At 34.1% G+C, this 17,346-nt stretch overlaps 1 protein-coding gene across 4 annotated transcripts in view; it reads left to right on the top strand.

Moving 5' to 3' along the window:
• Window positions 1-17,110, top strand: part of TDRD3 (tudor domain containing 3) — a 108,386-nt gene extending 91,276 nt beyond the window's left edge. For all 4 annotated transcript variants that reach the window (XM_035553366.2, XM_035553368.2, XM_050709284.1 and 1 more), the window contains exons 13-14: window positions 12,230-12,366; window positions 16,864-17,110. In XM_035553366.2, the coding sequence (XP_035409259.1) occupies window positions 12,230-12,349 (120 nt within the window). In that variant the 3' untranslated portion in view covers window positions 12,350-12,366; window positions 16,864-17,110. The remainder of the gene's footprint in view (window positions 1-12,229; window positions 12,367-16,863) is intronic.
• Window positions 17,111-17,346: the final 236 nt, after the last annotated feature.

Here is a 17,346-nt window from a genome sequence, read left to right as displayed (position 1 = left end):
TCCTTTTGTTATTGAATGTGGCTTCATACAGCGATGATTACTTGGAAACCACACCACATGGGCTCATTAGGTTGTTTGTTCTGTTCCTCACTAAACACCTTCTTTCAAAGTGACTTGTGGTTTTGTTGTGGGATAGCATGGCTTAACCTGTTTTAAGTATTACGTTTGATCCTGTTACCATGTGATTAAAAATTCATTCTCATTTTGAGACTTTCTCTGTATTGAATTTGTTGAGGTTGAACACAAGTTCTTCCCGTTTAAGTGCCGTTCTGCATCTTGAAGCGTGTTCAAGAGGTTGGATGTGTAAAAATGTCTGGACTGGACTTGTTGTCTGTTTCTCTTCTGATTTCCCTGCTTCGTTCATGTTTCAGTGTACTGAGTTTGTCCACCTTTAATACTTAATACAAAGGATATAAATTAAAGAGGAAACTGGAGAAATTGGCATAGTATTCCTCACTGATTGTTCTCTAGGGAAGAGAGACATGGTACCAAAGGCTTGGTATTGCAGAAGAGAAGCTATGACAACCCTAATTAGTAGTGGAGTATGTGTATATGATTCCACATCATATTCCCTCATACTGTGTACAGTACATGTTGAATTGAAGCATTATGTTTGCACTGGCTTTGTTGTACAGACATGGCTAACGTCCAAGGCTTTTTAATTTTTTTTCTCCTTGTTTGACTTGCAAGCATTACCCATAATAATATCTGTAAACAAGAAGTCTTCCATAATGTAACAACACATGGAGTGTGAAAGCAGTTGTTTGCAGAAGAGTGATTTTTTTTTTTCTGCATAATTTTAAAAAGAATATGGAATTACTCCTCTGCTTTTCTGTTTCTGTTGGTTTATTCTGGTAGGGTAAATTTTTGTAAGGTTTGTAACAACAACAGGGACTCTAGTGGTACTTTCTTTTCTTCATGTTAATAGTGTCATTTGCAAGCTTCTTTCATGCCAAAGAGAGACATTTTAAATATTATTAAATGAGTGTGTATACCTGAGCTGGATATTATTGTTCATGTTGTTGAAGAATAGCAGAAGTTAATCAGATTTTCTTGAAACATCTCTGAAGAGCATAAGCAGATGAGGAAATGGTTTTGTCTGACAACTTTCCTTAAAAATAAAAAAAAAAGTGTTCTCAGAACTTGGTTGGTATATCTAAATTTTCAAAGTTTTAGAGAAGTTATATTTGCTTAAACTTACACAAAGTAATGTCTTTGCTAAATTAGTCAAGTTGTCTTTTTGTAAGTGTAAAACTGACTAATTGTGCATATATATATATATATATATGCATTTCCCTCTTGTTTTTATTTATTTTTTTTACAAAAAGCCTGAGTCAGGAGGAGATAGAAGTCATTTTAGTCTTATTCCCTTAGATGCTAGCTTCAGTTTAAGTTACATGTATTTATGTATGTATTAGTAGTGCAAATGTAACTTTCTCCTTTCTGTGTTTGAGGCAACTCTGTTGTCCGTGGTGTGAGCATGAGAAAGGCTTACCTTGTTTTATCATTGAACCTCTTGTGTGGTAACTGTAATTGGGGGATTTTTAAAGGAAACTCTCAAAGCAAACAAGGCGTAGGAGTCTTGAAGTCATGCTAAGAAGACTAGTGATTCAGAATGAAGCTTTTGTAATTAAATTACCTTTCTCAATTCTGTGCCTTCCTTATCTTTCTAACATTTCCATTCTTTCAGATTTAAAAAAAATAGACTAAAAAGAAATGTGTAAAAACTGACTTGATTTTTCACCTGATACCTTATAAAACAGGATGTAGAATTCTGCTGAATTTAATTTCTATTTGATATAGAAAGCTTTCCTTAAAAATGTATAATTTAATTTTAAAAATGTATAATTTGAAAGTTACAGAAATGAAGAATTCATCACATATCTTGGTAAGTGGTTACAGTCACTCATAATCTTCACTATTTCAAATTAATTCGTTGTTTCTAGTTTACCTAATGTAACTTTTTTGGCCATCAGAGTTCAGCTGTTAGACTTGAGAGCCTTATGTCAAAGCCTTTTCTCTAGACTGTGATCAGGACAGCCTTTAACTTTTTCAATAAACTGAATGGAAGGAGCTTTTCAAGTCTTTTACTACAAAGCTACTGCTTTTGTACTACTACAGTTGTTAGCAATTCATTACATTGTTTTATAGCTGTTTTGAACCCTCATTGAGAAGTATACACTTAAATTTTGATACTTGAACTAGGTTATGGCATTGCAGGTACAGAGCTATCATCTTCCCTAATAGTAGCACCAGAGAGAAGGCCTTTGTTATTACATTGTAGGTTTCTTTTTTTATGAATAATGTCTGACATCTAAGAGACGTAGACTTCCAACATTTATACTACATAATCCTTGAAATGCTTAGCATGCTCCATGAAAACTGTTTTTAAATTCATATGCAGAAGAATACATAATGCAGTGTAAAAAAGTAGTATAAATACATAATGCAGTATAAAATAGTAATGCAACCAGTGTCTGTTACCTGTAGCATCTGCTGAAAATCGAAAAGGTTTGCATAAAAGGTCACTGAAACTCACTGATCTCCTTCTGGTCGGGTTTTGATACTGGTTTTGTGCCCCAACAGAAAAGCATAGACAATCACTCATACTACCATTTAGCATTTTCTTCCTAAATTTTGTTGGCAGAATTTTCTGCTTACATACCAAAATAGGTTTAGCAGTACAGCAAATGCTTCGTTTTCCCTCCAGAAGTATGTGGTTTTGTTTAAGAGTGCACTTAGTGCAAGGAAACTGAATGCTGAAAGTCTATGCAAGTACTCTTTTTGGCAATATGTTTAGGTCTGTTTCTGTGTAACCAGCATAAAATAGACCTTTCCAGAGCACAGTTCAACTTGATGTTCTGAAAAACTGGATGTATAATTTATTAAAAAAAAAAAAAAAAAAAAAAAAAAAAGGGAAAGGAGGAGGGAAGGGCTAGGCATTGTATGTAGGAGAAGCGGGGGAAATGGACACTTGATTTGCTGTTGTAGCCCCAAAATTAGCATAGTTACTCATTATAGTAACACAGCTCCATATAGTAGTTACTCTAACTGATTTCATGTTGTTTTTTTAAAACACTTTCAGTTTGTCAGTTTGTGGCTTTTCTTGCTGAATTGCTAAAAATTTGATATGTCTGCTGGGTGAATGTTCTTTCTATAGTAGAGATCACTTCAGTGTATCTGCTTTTCTTTTAGAAACTGTTAAAAATAAAATGAACATTCATAGTTTTATATTGATACCGCTCAATGTGAAGGAGCTATTACTAATAGAAGTTAGTATTTCTATTTTGCTTTTAGGATATGTTGTGAGTGGCTTAAATATGTATTTCTAAAGAACTTTTAAAATTCATTAATGTTTTGTTTACTGAGAACATAATGCCAGCCTGCAGAAAAGAATGTTTGCATCATAAGCCCAAACTTCACAACAAGTTACAGATTTATTTTTATATGCCATAGGGAATGAAGGCAAGTTTGAATAACCTGCATGATACCCTTAAAGGGAACAGATAAGCTAGGGAATTATCTGTAGGATAATCATGCCCCAGGTTTACTCAATCCTAGCTTTATGGAAATGTAATGGGAATGTAGTCTGTTTAGAAACTAAATGAGTGCTTTGTCTTCAGAGTTGAAGAAAAGCAATGAAGTACCAAGAAGTTCTGATGTCTGAGTCCAAGTTAACTGTTGTGTTGCGGTTAGCAGTCTCAGATCCAAGTATGTAAATTCTCCTCCTTGTCCACCCATCTGTTTTGCATTTTTTATTTTTTTTTCTGAAGAATCTACGATTTTTTTTTTCATTTGGTTATCACATGTTTCTTGTCTTGATTCAAGACTCAGGATGTATATTGTCCTACCACAGTGTATTGAAAATCAGCTGTGTTTAAAGCTCAGCTGGTTTTGTCACAATTTATATTTTCAGCAGCAGAAAAAAAGAAAAAAATGTTTTATGTAGTTTTAGTTTTGTGTACCAAAGCTAGAACTTACTTATTTTGTGGCTTATGTGTGTTAAGTGGAGACTGAGGCACACCCTCATAAAGATCCTTTCCCTAAATGTAAGTAAGGGAAACAAATGGCTTGTATGTTGTTGTTATTATTGTTTAATGGTATTATGTCAACCTCCTTTTAATGAATTTGTCAGTAACTTGAATTTGACCATTCTCACGCTAGGAATACTCTTAACTGAATTTGCTGTATAAAAGGTTTTATACAGAGCTTGAAAGTAGATTGTAGTGTTTTATTTGTATAGTAAATCAAAATCTCACATAATTTGAGAAGCAGATGAGAGAAAGATAGCCCTAGTATAGTAGGTTAAATGTATATGTAAATGGGCAGGAATTATTTTGGCTGTGTATAGAATGACAACAAACAATAATTATAAAATTACAGTTTAAATGGGGAAGAGGATTTTATTAAATCATACAGTAACATATAGCACTTCAATTTTATTCCTTTAAGGAAAACCAAAGTTATTGTAATATTTTGTAGCAAATCTCTCAGTAATTTTTGTAATACATTTAACATTGCTATTTCTGTTACCACTGTCTTATATTGTATAATTTTACTGTAGTGTAACTAAATCTAAAAGTTTCAGAAAACCTATTGATGGTTTTGCTTATAAAAGCAGTTGAGTCATAAAAAGTTGAGTCGGAGTTACTTACGGAATTCTACAATCTGTATATGTATATATATATATATATATGTAGTATATACGTGTTTATGGACACGTATGTCATCTGTACTAGTTACCTAATGCGTGTAAATGTCCCATATGTAGCTAGGTGTTTATGGGGTTGTTGAGCTAGATGCTTAAGGGCTCATGGCTTTCAATGCAAGAAGGATTTGTATACTCTATATATGCTTTACAATTGTGTAACCTGCATGTCCTTTACAGACAGAAAATAATGCCACTGGAACACTGCAGGTGCTAAGAAATACCTTTGAAGCCCTGTGTAGTCCCTACTGCTGATGAAGGTGCACTTCATTATCAGAAGTGGCCAAAGTCAAATTTCCTGGGGCATGTACTAATAGGAAAAAATATATAGATAGATTCAATTAACAGATTAATTTAATTACAGATTCCTACCAATTCAGGATAAGTCTATGGCTTTAAAAAAAAAAAAAAATCCATTTGTACTGTAAGGCCATACACATCCACTATACGTGATCCTTCCATTTTGTTACAATTTTTCTGTTCTGTGTTGGTTCTTGATGCTGTTTTTAGTATAATGCAACTGTTTCCATACATTACAATAGGTCTTGGCTAGTCTACTGATTAAATATCCTGCAGTTCACCAGCTCTGTGGGTCTATCCAGAAGTCAATACTGTAGCAGTACTTTCTTCATGGGAGAGAGGAAAAATGTGGAAAAGCACGGATTTTTGTTTTGCGCTTTTTTGAATAATTTAGAGTCTTTTTCTGTATGTTCTGCAGGGTTTTTTCTCCTTAAGCTTTTCTATGAATATTCTAGATACCAGATTCAGAAAAAACTTTCTCATCCAAAACTGAAGAAAAAGAGCTTACTTTAGCTCTTTCTTCATCAATTCCGCAAAATATATCTGGACATCTATCTATATATACCTATGGAGAAAGATAGCAATGGAGGCAGTGGGGAAGGATGGAAGAGTGTATTTAGCTTACGTGTCATTGCTCTGGTTTTGTGAGTTTGGAAATGTGTATTGCCTTTCATGTGTCTTGTGATTTTTCTTCCACATTCATTCTTGATTCAAGAATGAAGAAGTATCAGGTTTGATATTGTTCTAATTATCTCTGCCTTCTGCTCACTTTATTTTCACAGATGCCATATAAAGGTACCTGTTTTAGTAAGAGTTAATGGTTTTGGTCTTAAAAATAATTTAAAATTAATTAGAAACCTGGACAACCTATTTTGACTTCTAAATTTACTTGCAATCCATTGCAATTCCTTTAAATTTAAAAACTGTAATATTGTTTAATTTTTAAGAAATCAGAGCAGCTCATGTTTGCTAGGAGAAGTAAAATCCTGAAACGTAGAACCAATGGATTCTGTACGATGAAAATGATTATGTTATAAGGATATGAATTATAGTGGGGGCTAATTTAAGAATGCTGAAGTCCTCCAGGGAGGAGCTAAATAAAAATAATAATTGTGCAACTTCGCGTTAATATTCCAAATTAAAAGGTTAATTAAAAAAATCTTTGTCAGGTAATTACTACATACAACATTCTAAAAAGATATTATTTGATTTAAATACATCCATATCCTTACAATTAGTTACATGTAGTTTCAGTCATCAGTGATACACTACTGTAATGTATTACACCATCTGTGTAAGCATACTAAAAGTATGTTTTTCCAGAAATGTGATGCTACCCTGACTCATTTAAAGACACTTTAATAGGGCTAACTGTGTATTGAGCATCTGACAGCAATGAGGGGTTATTGCTATGCAGGTTTGGCAGTGTAACCTTGAATCCCAAGTGTCCTTCTTATTCATAATTTAACTGAGAAATCAGTATGGTTATAGGCTCAGTCTAATGTAGATATGTTGCTATGGAAAAAAAAATTGTGAACATCTGCAGGCTGACAGAGATTATCCCTCTCAAAGATTACTTTGCAAAAGGAAATGTTATTTTAAGTAATAAGCATAACTTGCAAAGAAAATTGATTATGAGCAAATATGTTGGATTATTCTGAAACAGACACTTCAAAAATGCTCGTCACGATTTCAGTACTTGGTTAAAATCCTTGAAAAATGTGCATCACTGGTAATTTCTTTTATTTGTACTTTTCACACCTCACTGGATAGCAATTTTTGGAATTGTCCTACCCCTGTTCTAAGAAGATACAACTTCAAGTGTTTATTAAATGACAATTTTTTTTTTCACAAAATTCTGATTTCATTCTTAGTTCTGGAATTCGAAGAATCCATTTAAATATTCAGGTAGAACCTTATTAGAAGTTTATGGGAATACTATAGGCACTTCAAACAATGCTTTTTCTTCCAAATATCAGATACGTAATAAACTGGAATTTTAAAGATTAAACTTAGCTTTTTGGAGGAAATTTGTGAATTTTTCATTATTGTTCTAGTGTGGCTTTTTTGTTTGTTTGTTTAATATATCTGGAAAACCTTACAGTCTATTTTTGATTGATTTGAAACTGCAAAGTCAATACTTAAAATACTCAAGGAGATCAACACTGCGATTAGGCAAAAGAAATAGGTTTTTAAGAAATTGATTTAACTAACAAAGCAAGAGATCACTTGGTGTGTTAACAGCAGTAGGAAGCTGTTGCCAGCAAAGTGAGCAGTGGAGAGAAGTGTAAAATCTGGGCCAGGAGACGGGAGCTGAAATGCAGATTAAAGAGTAGTTCATTTTTCAAAGAAACTAACACTGTTCTACTGAATTGTTCCCGCAATTTTTCCATGCTCTGACTATGTGGATGAAGTTAAAATCACAGCTTAAACTGAAACAGTGGTTTGACATTACTGAAAGAGAAAATGTCGTATGCTTTCTTTGGCTCCTGTCTCTTCTCTCTCTTGTGATTCCTGGCCTCGTGCTGCTCCTTCATTCATCCTTGCACAGGCTCTGTTGCTCAACTGTAGTATCCCACAGAGAGCAGTACACCGATTTGTTGTTGGAAGATTTTTCCATCAATTAACAAATAGAAATGCTTTAGCAGAAGAGCCCAGTGAACAGAACAGAATTTTCTGTTGGTAAGCAGGAATAGATGGAGGAAACATGTTTTTAGGTAGCAAACTGATGGAGCTGCTCAGCTGTTACTTGTAACTGCAATCCTAAATATACACGGGCAGAGTATGCAGCAGTCAAAGTCTGTGACTTCTGTCATGCTCTTTGCCATCATCCATATATTCATTGTTTTCAGAAGTTATGCAAGCTATAATAAAACTTAAAATATAACTGCTCTGGTTATGATTTTCCAAGCCTAAGTGCAGACTTGCTATATTTGTATCACTATAAATTCATCTTTCTCAAAAATGTTCAGAACAAGTCATTCAAGACAAGTCATTCAAGCACTGAACTCTTATTAAAATAGATGGAATGTGAAAAGTATTTTTTGGATCTGACTTGGAATAAGTATTCACATTATATATGTTTCTAAACTGTTATTTTTAATGTAGGGAAGTCTTTCAATGGAAATCCATTGAGAAAGCCTTTTATGAAATGCAAGCTTACTTTGCTCTAATAGTGTTATTTTAAAAGTAAATTAGCTGTTAAAAATATTTTAAATATTGGATTTATTTCGTTATGCATCTGTGAAATCCACTGAAGTCTATGTAAAAGCATGCAGCTAGTCACTTGGCTGGACTGAAGTTACTTGCTGATTCACTAAGCTCAGCTGATAAAGTATGGTGGTGGTACAAGCTCTTTGGAATACATGGGCCCAATGTAAAAGCACTGAGCATGCTATTCCTGTTTTACACTTACTAAGTTCTTGTCTGTCTTACGAGAGGTAATTAAAATAGGAATGGTAAGAATAGATTCTTATGGCAAAACTTTGAATAGATGCTGAAACTCCCAATGACTTAGGCTTCCTTGTTCACTATCTTATTTTAAATCCCTAAAAATTGCTGAAATCCACCACTCATGTCATTTTTACCAGTTGCTGCAGTAATTTTTCTGCATTTGATTGTTTGCACTGTAAACCTTTATTTGCTTTTTCCTATGAATCTTCCAGTTTCCATATTTTTGCAATTAAGCAGAAAGAAAGGGAATTGGTTGAGTCACCATCCCTGGAGGTCCTTAAAAGACGTTTAGATGTAGAGCTTAGTGATATGGTTTAGTGGAGGACTTGTTAGTGTTAGGTCAGAAGTTGGACTCGGTGATCTTGGAGGTCTCTTCCAACCTAGACGATTCTGTGATTCTGTAAGCTTAGTGACAGTTCATGGTATGTAGCCCTAGGTAGCCATTGTGCAAGTACTAGAAAACTCCGTCTCTGATCCTAGAACATTAGACAAATAATGTAAGCTGAAGGATGGAGATAATCAAATACAAGTTTTTGGATAAAGCCAGTAGTATAAAACATTTGCTGGTAATTGGAGAATGAAAATCTTCTGACAGAAGAGATGGCCGGTATCAGAGGTTTGTGGCCACCTTTGCTTTATAAAATGTAATCCAGATATTACATGTATAAGGAGGTAGGAAATTGTATAATTTATAATGAGTTACAAACAACTTATAAACTGAGCACGAACAGCTAAGGCTGGAAAAATAGAGTTGATAATTAGATGTATGACTTAAGTGACTACAGATTTGTAACAGAAGATATGTAGAGGTTGAAATTGTTAGGTAGGAGAATAGAAGGAACATGGAAGTAAACATTAGTGATCTTTAAGCTTTGCCTAGATTGGATGCTATTCCAGCATAGCGAAGACAGTTTTGAGCATGGGTTAGAGAGATTTTGCATTAAATTGAGATAAAGGACATAGACCCAGAAAAAAATTGCAAGATGGAAATAAACTAAAATGGCAATAAAAAGAGATAAAACATCAGTGGTGAATGAGGGTTAGTGAACGAGAAATGGTGGAAGAGATGCAATTATTGTAAAACAAGAAGCAGTATTTAATAAAGTTACGGTTTGGCCAAATACTATTTTTGAGAATTTTAGATCCAGTAGGGTTCAAATGAATAGGTAAAACACAAGCAACATCAAATTATCATCTGATAGGAAGATGGCAGACTTCATCAAGACTCGGTAACTTTGTGGAGAGCAACAGTACATAAGAAGGAAGGAATAATAGAAAGGCATTCTGTTGCTAGCTTGTAAGATTTACTGCAATGCTTGTTTTCATTTTATTCGTAGTCTCAAGAAAGTGAATGTGATTTCACACATTGCTCTTGCCTTTTTTAATGAAGATACATGAATTGGAATGCATCTGAAGCTTTTCATTCTGTATGTAAAGACAACTATACGAAAATACACATGTTAAGACAAATTCTAGTTTTAATCTGATTTTACTGAGTTCAGCGGATCAACAACATTGTCTGTGAAGTTTGATGAAGATTTGCTGATGTAGATATTTACTCTGCTATACTTACCCTCAGAAAGAGGCTGTTTGTTACAGGTGAGACACTATGCGCTAAACTATTTAATTTCTGATCTTTTTGAGCTAAGACTAACAAGGTTACAAAGGATCAATTTACGTCTGGTTCACTGCAGTCTCTTGAAAATACCAGTATGCTTGCTAATTTTTCTGTAGTGTATATGTCAATTAGTCTTCCAGTTCTGGAGAATCCAGATACCAAGCAGTTGATGGTTTACAATTTTACTCTCGAAGAGTAAGCTCTTTTATTTTAGTTAGAAGCTTTTGGAAAGAATCTTTAAGAAAACTTGCAATTGCTGTTTGCTTTGGGCAAATAATATGAAAACTATTCTCAACTCTTGAAGTTTCTTGAGTGTACTGAAGGAGCTAGAGGTATTGACATTGCTTCAGGCACCTAGTTTACCTTTTGAAGTGTTGATGTTAGTATTGTTTGCCTTGTCAATGATGGGAGATTACTTCATATACTCAGGGTTTGTACTAGGGCTAACTATTGCAAAATGTGTGGATTTTTTGGTTAGACCTCTACTTTTCTATTTCCTTTGGATAAGTAGTGTCTCTGAACCTCTTCGTATGAGGGAACAGTGCTGCAAGCAGTAAAAGAGGTACACTGAGAAAAGTAAGTTTTATTGCAGAATTCCATCGTTCTCAGCCTTTGGCTACAGTGAAACAAAAAGATTTAAATCGATTATGCCCCATTTGATTGTGCCGAAATTCTCTTTTCTTCTACAGTTATTGCAGATTCTCCCTAGTAGGGCCGTGTCTGTTCTGGAAATTTAGCTGTGACCACAGATAAGCCCTTTAAATAGCGGACCTTATCACGAAGAATATCGTTGTGTGAACCTGTCAGTTTCAAAATGCATGTTTATCAACATTTAAGCTGATTCAGAATGAGCTGTTGTTTCTTGAGTAAGATTTCATTTTTCACAAAAGAAAGAAACCTAGGCTGTAGATGTCTTTTTTTTCTTGCCTCTTGTAATGAAATATCTTACTGCTGTGATTTGCTTGTTCTTCATTATATGCATGTTGCACTCTATGACAGTTCCTAAGTGTTGAGATTGTTGCAGAATTTATAATCAATCATTAAATATTCTTGGTTTCTGTTCCTGTACATTCTTACATTGTGAGTAAAGGGAAATTAAGAGTTGTATGCTCAGTACTTTTCCCAGAAATAGATTTCTTGCACCATGTTCTAGAGGGAACCTGGTGTCTGCTAGAAGCTAGTTTTAAGAAATTAAAAAAAAAAAAAAAAAGTAATTATGACTGAGAAACCATTTGATAATCATACTCCTTCCTGTTCAATAACACTTTTTCTACTTTCAGCATATAATTTTGTTTTTGCATTTCTCTTTGTTAGAAATTGTGATTCTCTTAAAAATCTTCTTTACTCTGTACCACCTTCAAATACTCCATCAGAGGAATCTTTTTCCTTTCAGTATCTCTTGGCTAAAGTAAAAAAATGTCTGTTTTAGTCTTTCTTTGCTACTTGTTCTTCGGTCTCTTAATTATTTCTATTGTTTTTGGACTCCCTGTAATTTGTCAGTATCTTTCTGGCGCTGAGATAACCAGGAGTGAATGCAATATTGCAAACATGTAGTTACCTCTTGTCTCATTATTCAGAGGTTATTTTTATTATTGATGCATGTAGAAAATTCATGGCTAAATTGCTGTCCAGTATACTTGTAGGCTTTTTGATTATTACTGCATCACAGATTTGTATCTGCTGTTTCAGATATGTGTTTGTAGAATGCATATTGCCTGATTTTTGTTCCTTCCATTTCCGTTCCCTTATTCTTTTCTTTCATTTCACACACATTTCTAAACTCCTGAAAGCTGATATTTCTCTTGCTCTGGCAGGTTACCGATGTTACTTTGCTTCTTGAGTTTGTTGCCTGTATAACTCCTGGAGAATAACTTTGTTTTAATATATATGCCGTTTTTCTGCAAATATTTAAAACTTCTGTGGCTGCCTTGAGGACTGGATTTTGAGATTACTCACTTTGTTTTTGTTAGCTTTCTTAGGTTTATAAAAAGGGACTATTCACTTCCTTTATTAAGTGATCATCCATACAGAAGCAGCAGTTTCTATGCATGTATGCATTCATTCATATGTGTGTGTATATATGTATATGCCTACTCATGTATAATGCATTTAACTACTCTTCTATTTAAAATAATGCTGTTTACCTGCAGGAGGATGAAGAAGAAACTTATGAGCAAACTCTAGAATTCCGCAGAGGAGGTGATGGTCAGCCAAGGCGGTCCACACGACCTACTCAACAATTTTATCAACCCCCAAGAGCTAGAAACTGATTAATAAGAATTAAAAGGTAAATATATGCTAATGACATTTTATTTATGGATTTTGATTTCAAGAAAAGTAGATCTGAATTTTTGTATACTTAATTCTTCAGTCTCTGAAGTTTGTGAGAGAACTTTCTACAACTTGCTAGTAGTTGGTTTGTATAACAGCCCTTGGCACTGGGTAGTAGACCATGAGTGTTCTTGAATAAATAAGTTATTGTAATTACCATTATACAAACAAATATAGATCTCAATTACTATAAAAAGTTTTTTTCTCATTTAAAAACAAACAAACAAAAAATCAAATATGCTGTACTGCATTCATTTTACTTCTGGATTTTCTAATACCTTAATTCTCAAGAGTTCATTGACTCTATTCTTAATAAATCATTGCAAAGATGCATGTTACTTGGTTTACATCTTCAGTGTCTTTGTTTTGCATCTGATTTTTTAGGTACTAGCTGGTTTATTTTTTATAAGGCTCTTTTTAGTTTGTTTCATTTCTCCATTCCTTCACTTCCAACTGGTTTAATGGGTGCTGCTGATCTCTGCAGCTTCTGATATTTCTGACATGCAATAATATAAGACTTTACTTTTTTGATCATATGCTCACCTAACTTTTTCATTTGAGGGAGTACTACCAATATAAGGAGAAAAATTTACTCTTGACTCTTGTCAAGGTGATAATATTCTGATTTTTGTACATATCCTTAAATTTTCTATTTTAATAAGTGTATCAGTCGCTATCAATAAATGTGTCATGAGATAATTATAAAGTGTGCAGAAATAATTCAGGTGCATGCACTGAGCTGAGTTCTAAACTAGTTATGTCAGCGCAGGGGGGTGTCAGTGTGATCAGCCTAATGAAATGTGCTCAGTGTAGAGGGCAGTCAAAACCTTTTTTGTTGTTGTTTTTGTCTTCAGATAATAATTTTTATGTTTTCAAAATGTACAGCGTAAATCTGGAAAACTGTGTTTGGCTTTGCTCAGGTTGGGAGAGAGGGGAAAAAAAGACATCCAGAGAGAATAATAGTAACTCGTGTACCTCAAGAAGAGTGAATAAATGGTTGACAAGTAGGGAACAACTTTTATAAGGCACAGGTTGCTCTGTGTGGGTTTTCTTGCACCTTGCTTTGAAAGTTCCAGCAGGATCCTGATTTAAACTGACAGCAGATTAGGATCAAAATCTACCAGCTGTGTAAAAACAGCAACAACAACAGAAAAACGTTTTAGTCTTCCACCCCATTCAAATGCTATTGTTTTCTGTCAGACATCTCTAAATAAAGGGGTTTGATTCAGATGGTAAATACTGTCAGTTAAATGAAAAACGTTTGTTAACAAGTAGCAGCTGTCATAAAGCTAAATAAATATTTTCAGCAACTACTTATTTTGCTTTACAAAGTACATCTGTTATTGAGAATACTTCAAAATATTTTCTTTTTTTTTTTTTTTTTTAATCCAAATTTAAAACACTCTTCCTCAGGTGATTAGATAAGGCATTTCATCTGTCTTCTTTTGGCCCAGGACTGTTTACTTCTTCAATCTCTACTCAAGATACAGTTAGTACCAATGTGTCATCCAAAAAACCGAGCTTATTAGCCCAATGCAATGTGCAATCACTGGCAGCTTAACCTTTGCTTAAGTTTTGACTAATTTTGTAAGCCTTACTTTATTGGAATATTATGCACTTCATCTTCTGCAAATATGAAAGAGTTGTATGTACCTTAAATAGTCATCACTGTAAACAGCAATTCATTATGGAAAAAATGCAATTTACTTCTTGATTGAAATTTCATTCCATCTGAATCCAAATACTAAATGCAGCTTTCCTAGGCTGAAATAACTGAATTGTCTTCCATTTTAACTAAGTGGAAGCTATCTCTAAATGGGTAAAAGTTATTCAATTAGAATATTTGTGTATTTTATATTAAAATGATTTGATATATCTAGCTATTTTAAGTATCTGCTGTATCAGACATAAGTTTGTATTTAGGAAATTTCCAGTATTAAGCTCAATTGCGGTTCAACATGAAATAATATAACAGCTATGGGATGTTGACACCAAAAAGAAGTTGACAAGATGAAATTAAATATATTGGTCTTAGATTCTTGATGCTAGGATCACTCAGAAGAAGAAAATGGAGAGGCAAAACATGCTTTCTGTAAAAGGGTTGGGTGGTGACAGGGGTGGGGGTCTCTACTTAAGGTTAGTTAGCTCCTATATTAGTTCTAGTCAAGGCAAACCTTAATTTTATAAAGGATTTGTAATGTGTTGTTTTTTCTACCCCAACCCTCTGCCACAGTGCTGTAGTGAATATATGAACAATATATGAACAGCTAAATATCCTGTTCCCTTCTCTTAGTGCAGCATTTGGGGTTATTGCTCAATAGCATCAAAAAATGGAAATTCTCCCTCGGTTTAAGAATGCACCAGTCTTTTTGATGGTAAAAATATTGCAATGTTATTTTTAAAAGTTTTTTCTGTGTGATACTGAGCAGCTTTCACCTGCTAGGTTTGATTCCTGAAGTTTGTGTAGAGTCCAGTATAGCTGATGTCATTTGCCTTGTTTGATAGGTAAGGTGGTGTGAGGAAATGTTCATCCTGACACTGTGGTGATTATATTTATCAGATATGTCTTACAGTTCCCCATAGTACATCTCATGCTGCTATAGATTTTATACTAAGTTGAACTTAGAAATGTATTTATTACGTGACCTAATGAGGTGGTTGAAGACAGCTGAACTAGAGAGAAACCAGGAATTAAAATCTATTAAACTTTGCCAAAAGTAAGTGGAGGATGTAGTCAGTTTCTCTCTGATTGTAAGTGTAGGCAGAAAATCGAACATAGTCCTTTTCTAATTTGTTTTCAGCTTATCTAGACTTGCATGACAGCGTCATGATATGTGAAAGCTCAAAAATGTTGAATGTCAGTTCCTGGAAGTGGATTTCTATATGGTTTCTTCCTTTGTATTCCCAAGAGCTTCTGAGAACATGGCATCTCTCTCTATATATATTTTATTTCAAGTTTTCAATAACCTGTTAGATGACATGATTTATCAGGGGAAGTTTTTAAGGAATTTAGTGAGAAATAATCTTACCACAGCTTTCCACTGAAGGATGCTTCACCAGATCATTGACCTGCTGCTTGAGAGAAGAGGGTTTATATCCCTTATACCTCTCCATCATGTAAAGTAACTTAAACGATTTTTCCTGAAAAGAGATGAAGAGCTCTTGTTGATGACTATATTATAAATCATTTGTTGCAAATTGTCATATTGCAATATTTAACATTTAAAAATGCCAAGGTGCCCTGTCTTCAAAAGCAAATAAGGCTGTTCTAAAAACAATGTCTGATGGCCATGTTTGTATTGAGTATGATAGGGACATATCAAAGATGAAGCATGAAGTTCATACAGTAGTTCATATCCCATACCCCAAAACTGTATACGTACCTGTACAATGTTGCACCACTTGACAGGAAGGGCGTATTAGCACTGGTACAACAATGCAGACATAAAGCTTTATTGCTTCCTGGATTAGTTTTCAGCATACTTGTTTAGGTGTTGAAGTTGCCCTTGCAAATCTGGAATTAGTATTGACAAATACTAAATTCCTGAGTGTTTTGTTTTTTTATTATTATTATTTTTAATATAATTTGTGTCCTTCTGAAAAGCTCACCGTGCTGTTCCGTGCTGTTCTTCAAGTATAAAGAACAATTACTGCAGACTTACGGGAAGTCCTGACTTGGTGATTACTATGAAGGCAGAGCAATAGAGTAATCATGTTAAGGTCAATACCTCGCTGTAGATGCAATTGGCCTAGAAGTGGTTTATTAATATCCAGCAGTGTGAGGTAGAGGACACTAACTCAAAATTTTATCAGAGCACTGCATCAGAGACCCTTTGAACTCAGTCTAGGTTGTTTCGGGTCAAACTAGTCAAACACTAGTTTTAACGGGTCTGTAAGTTAAGATATTCTCTCTAGAGAATAAAGATACAAGAATTAGAGTCTAACAGCAATAAAAATATGTCCTGAGCTTATATTTGCTGGGTAGAATGTCATGATAGTATGAAAAAGAAGGGGAACAGTAATCAGAAATGTGTTTTTTGAAGGGTCAAGGCTTTTGGAGGAGCTTGAAAGAACGTAAGAGTGTGAACCTATAAGTACTTGGTCATTATCTGTTTCTTGGTCTTCTTTTGTGCAGTGACAGGATTAATCTACACCTTTTCAAACTTACTATGGAATTTGTATTAAAGTCCTTACCAATGGAGAAATTGAATTTTTGTAAGAAGTCATTGCCAGAAAGTGTTCTCTTCTTGTAGTATAGTGATCATATATGTATTGCATTGAAGTGCAATCTTATGACTTATTCTTTTAAATACATATCTCTGTAAGTACAGAAAAGCAGATGTATACCCTTTTGGAGGAGAAAAAAAGTAGTAGCAGTAAAGTGTATGTTGCACAAAGAGCAGAGTTCTTGTACTTATTGGTTGTGTTTTTTTTTTTTCTTTCCCCTGTTCAGCAATCTTCTCCTGGTGAGGGGAAATTCACTGGCAGCTTCAACTTGCTGAAGACTTCTAGAAGAACTTCTGGCTTTTTCCAGGCAACAGGGTGGAACAAAGAAAGCTGGTGTGAGCAGAAAGAATTTGGACCTGATACCACAGGAGACTTTTTTAAAGTTCTTAGTTATATGAAGCTGAATACTTTTTACATATGAAAGAAGCAAATTGTCATTGCTGCCATCAATAAAACCACAGTGCACTATTCTATTCTTTGCCTTGTATTCTTTTTACTGAGCCTCCATCGTTAGTAAAGGTAATACTAGTGTATTATTATTTTTATTCATTTTGAATTTATTTTGGTTCTAATCCTGTTTCTAGTGAAGTAGAAGTAAAATTCCTATTTTCTCAAAAGCAGACAGGATTGGGCCTTGAATTTAGATTTTTAGGCTAGCATTAGTGAAACGCTAAAATTTTTCAGCTAATTATTGTACAGTGAAATTCTG

This window comes from Cygnus atratus, chromosome 1, assembly GCF_013377495.2.
Source record: "Cygnus atratus isolate AKBS03 ecotype Queensland, Australia chromosome 1, CAtr_DNAZoo_HiC_assembly, whole genome shotgun sequence".
NCBI classification, from domain to species: Eukaryota; Metazoa; Chordata; class Aves; order Anseriformes; family Anatidae; genus Cygnus; species Cygnus atratus.
The sequence above is the reverse complement of the archived record's forward strand: the minus strand, read 5'-3'. Positions and strand labels throughout refer to the sequence as shown.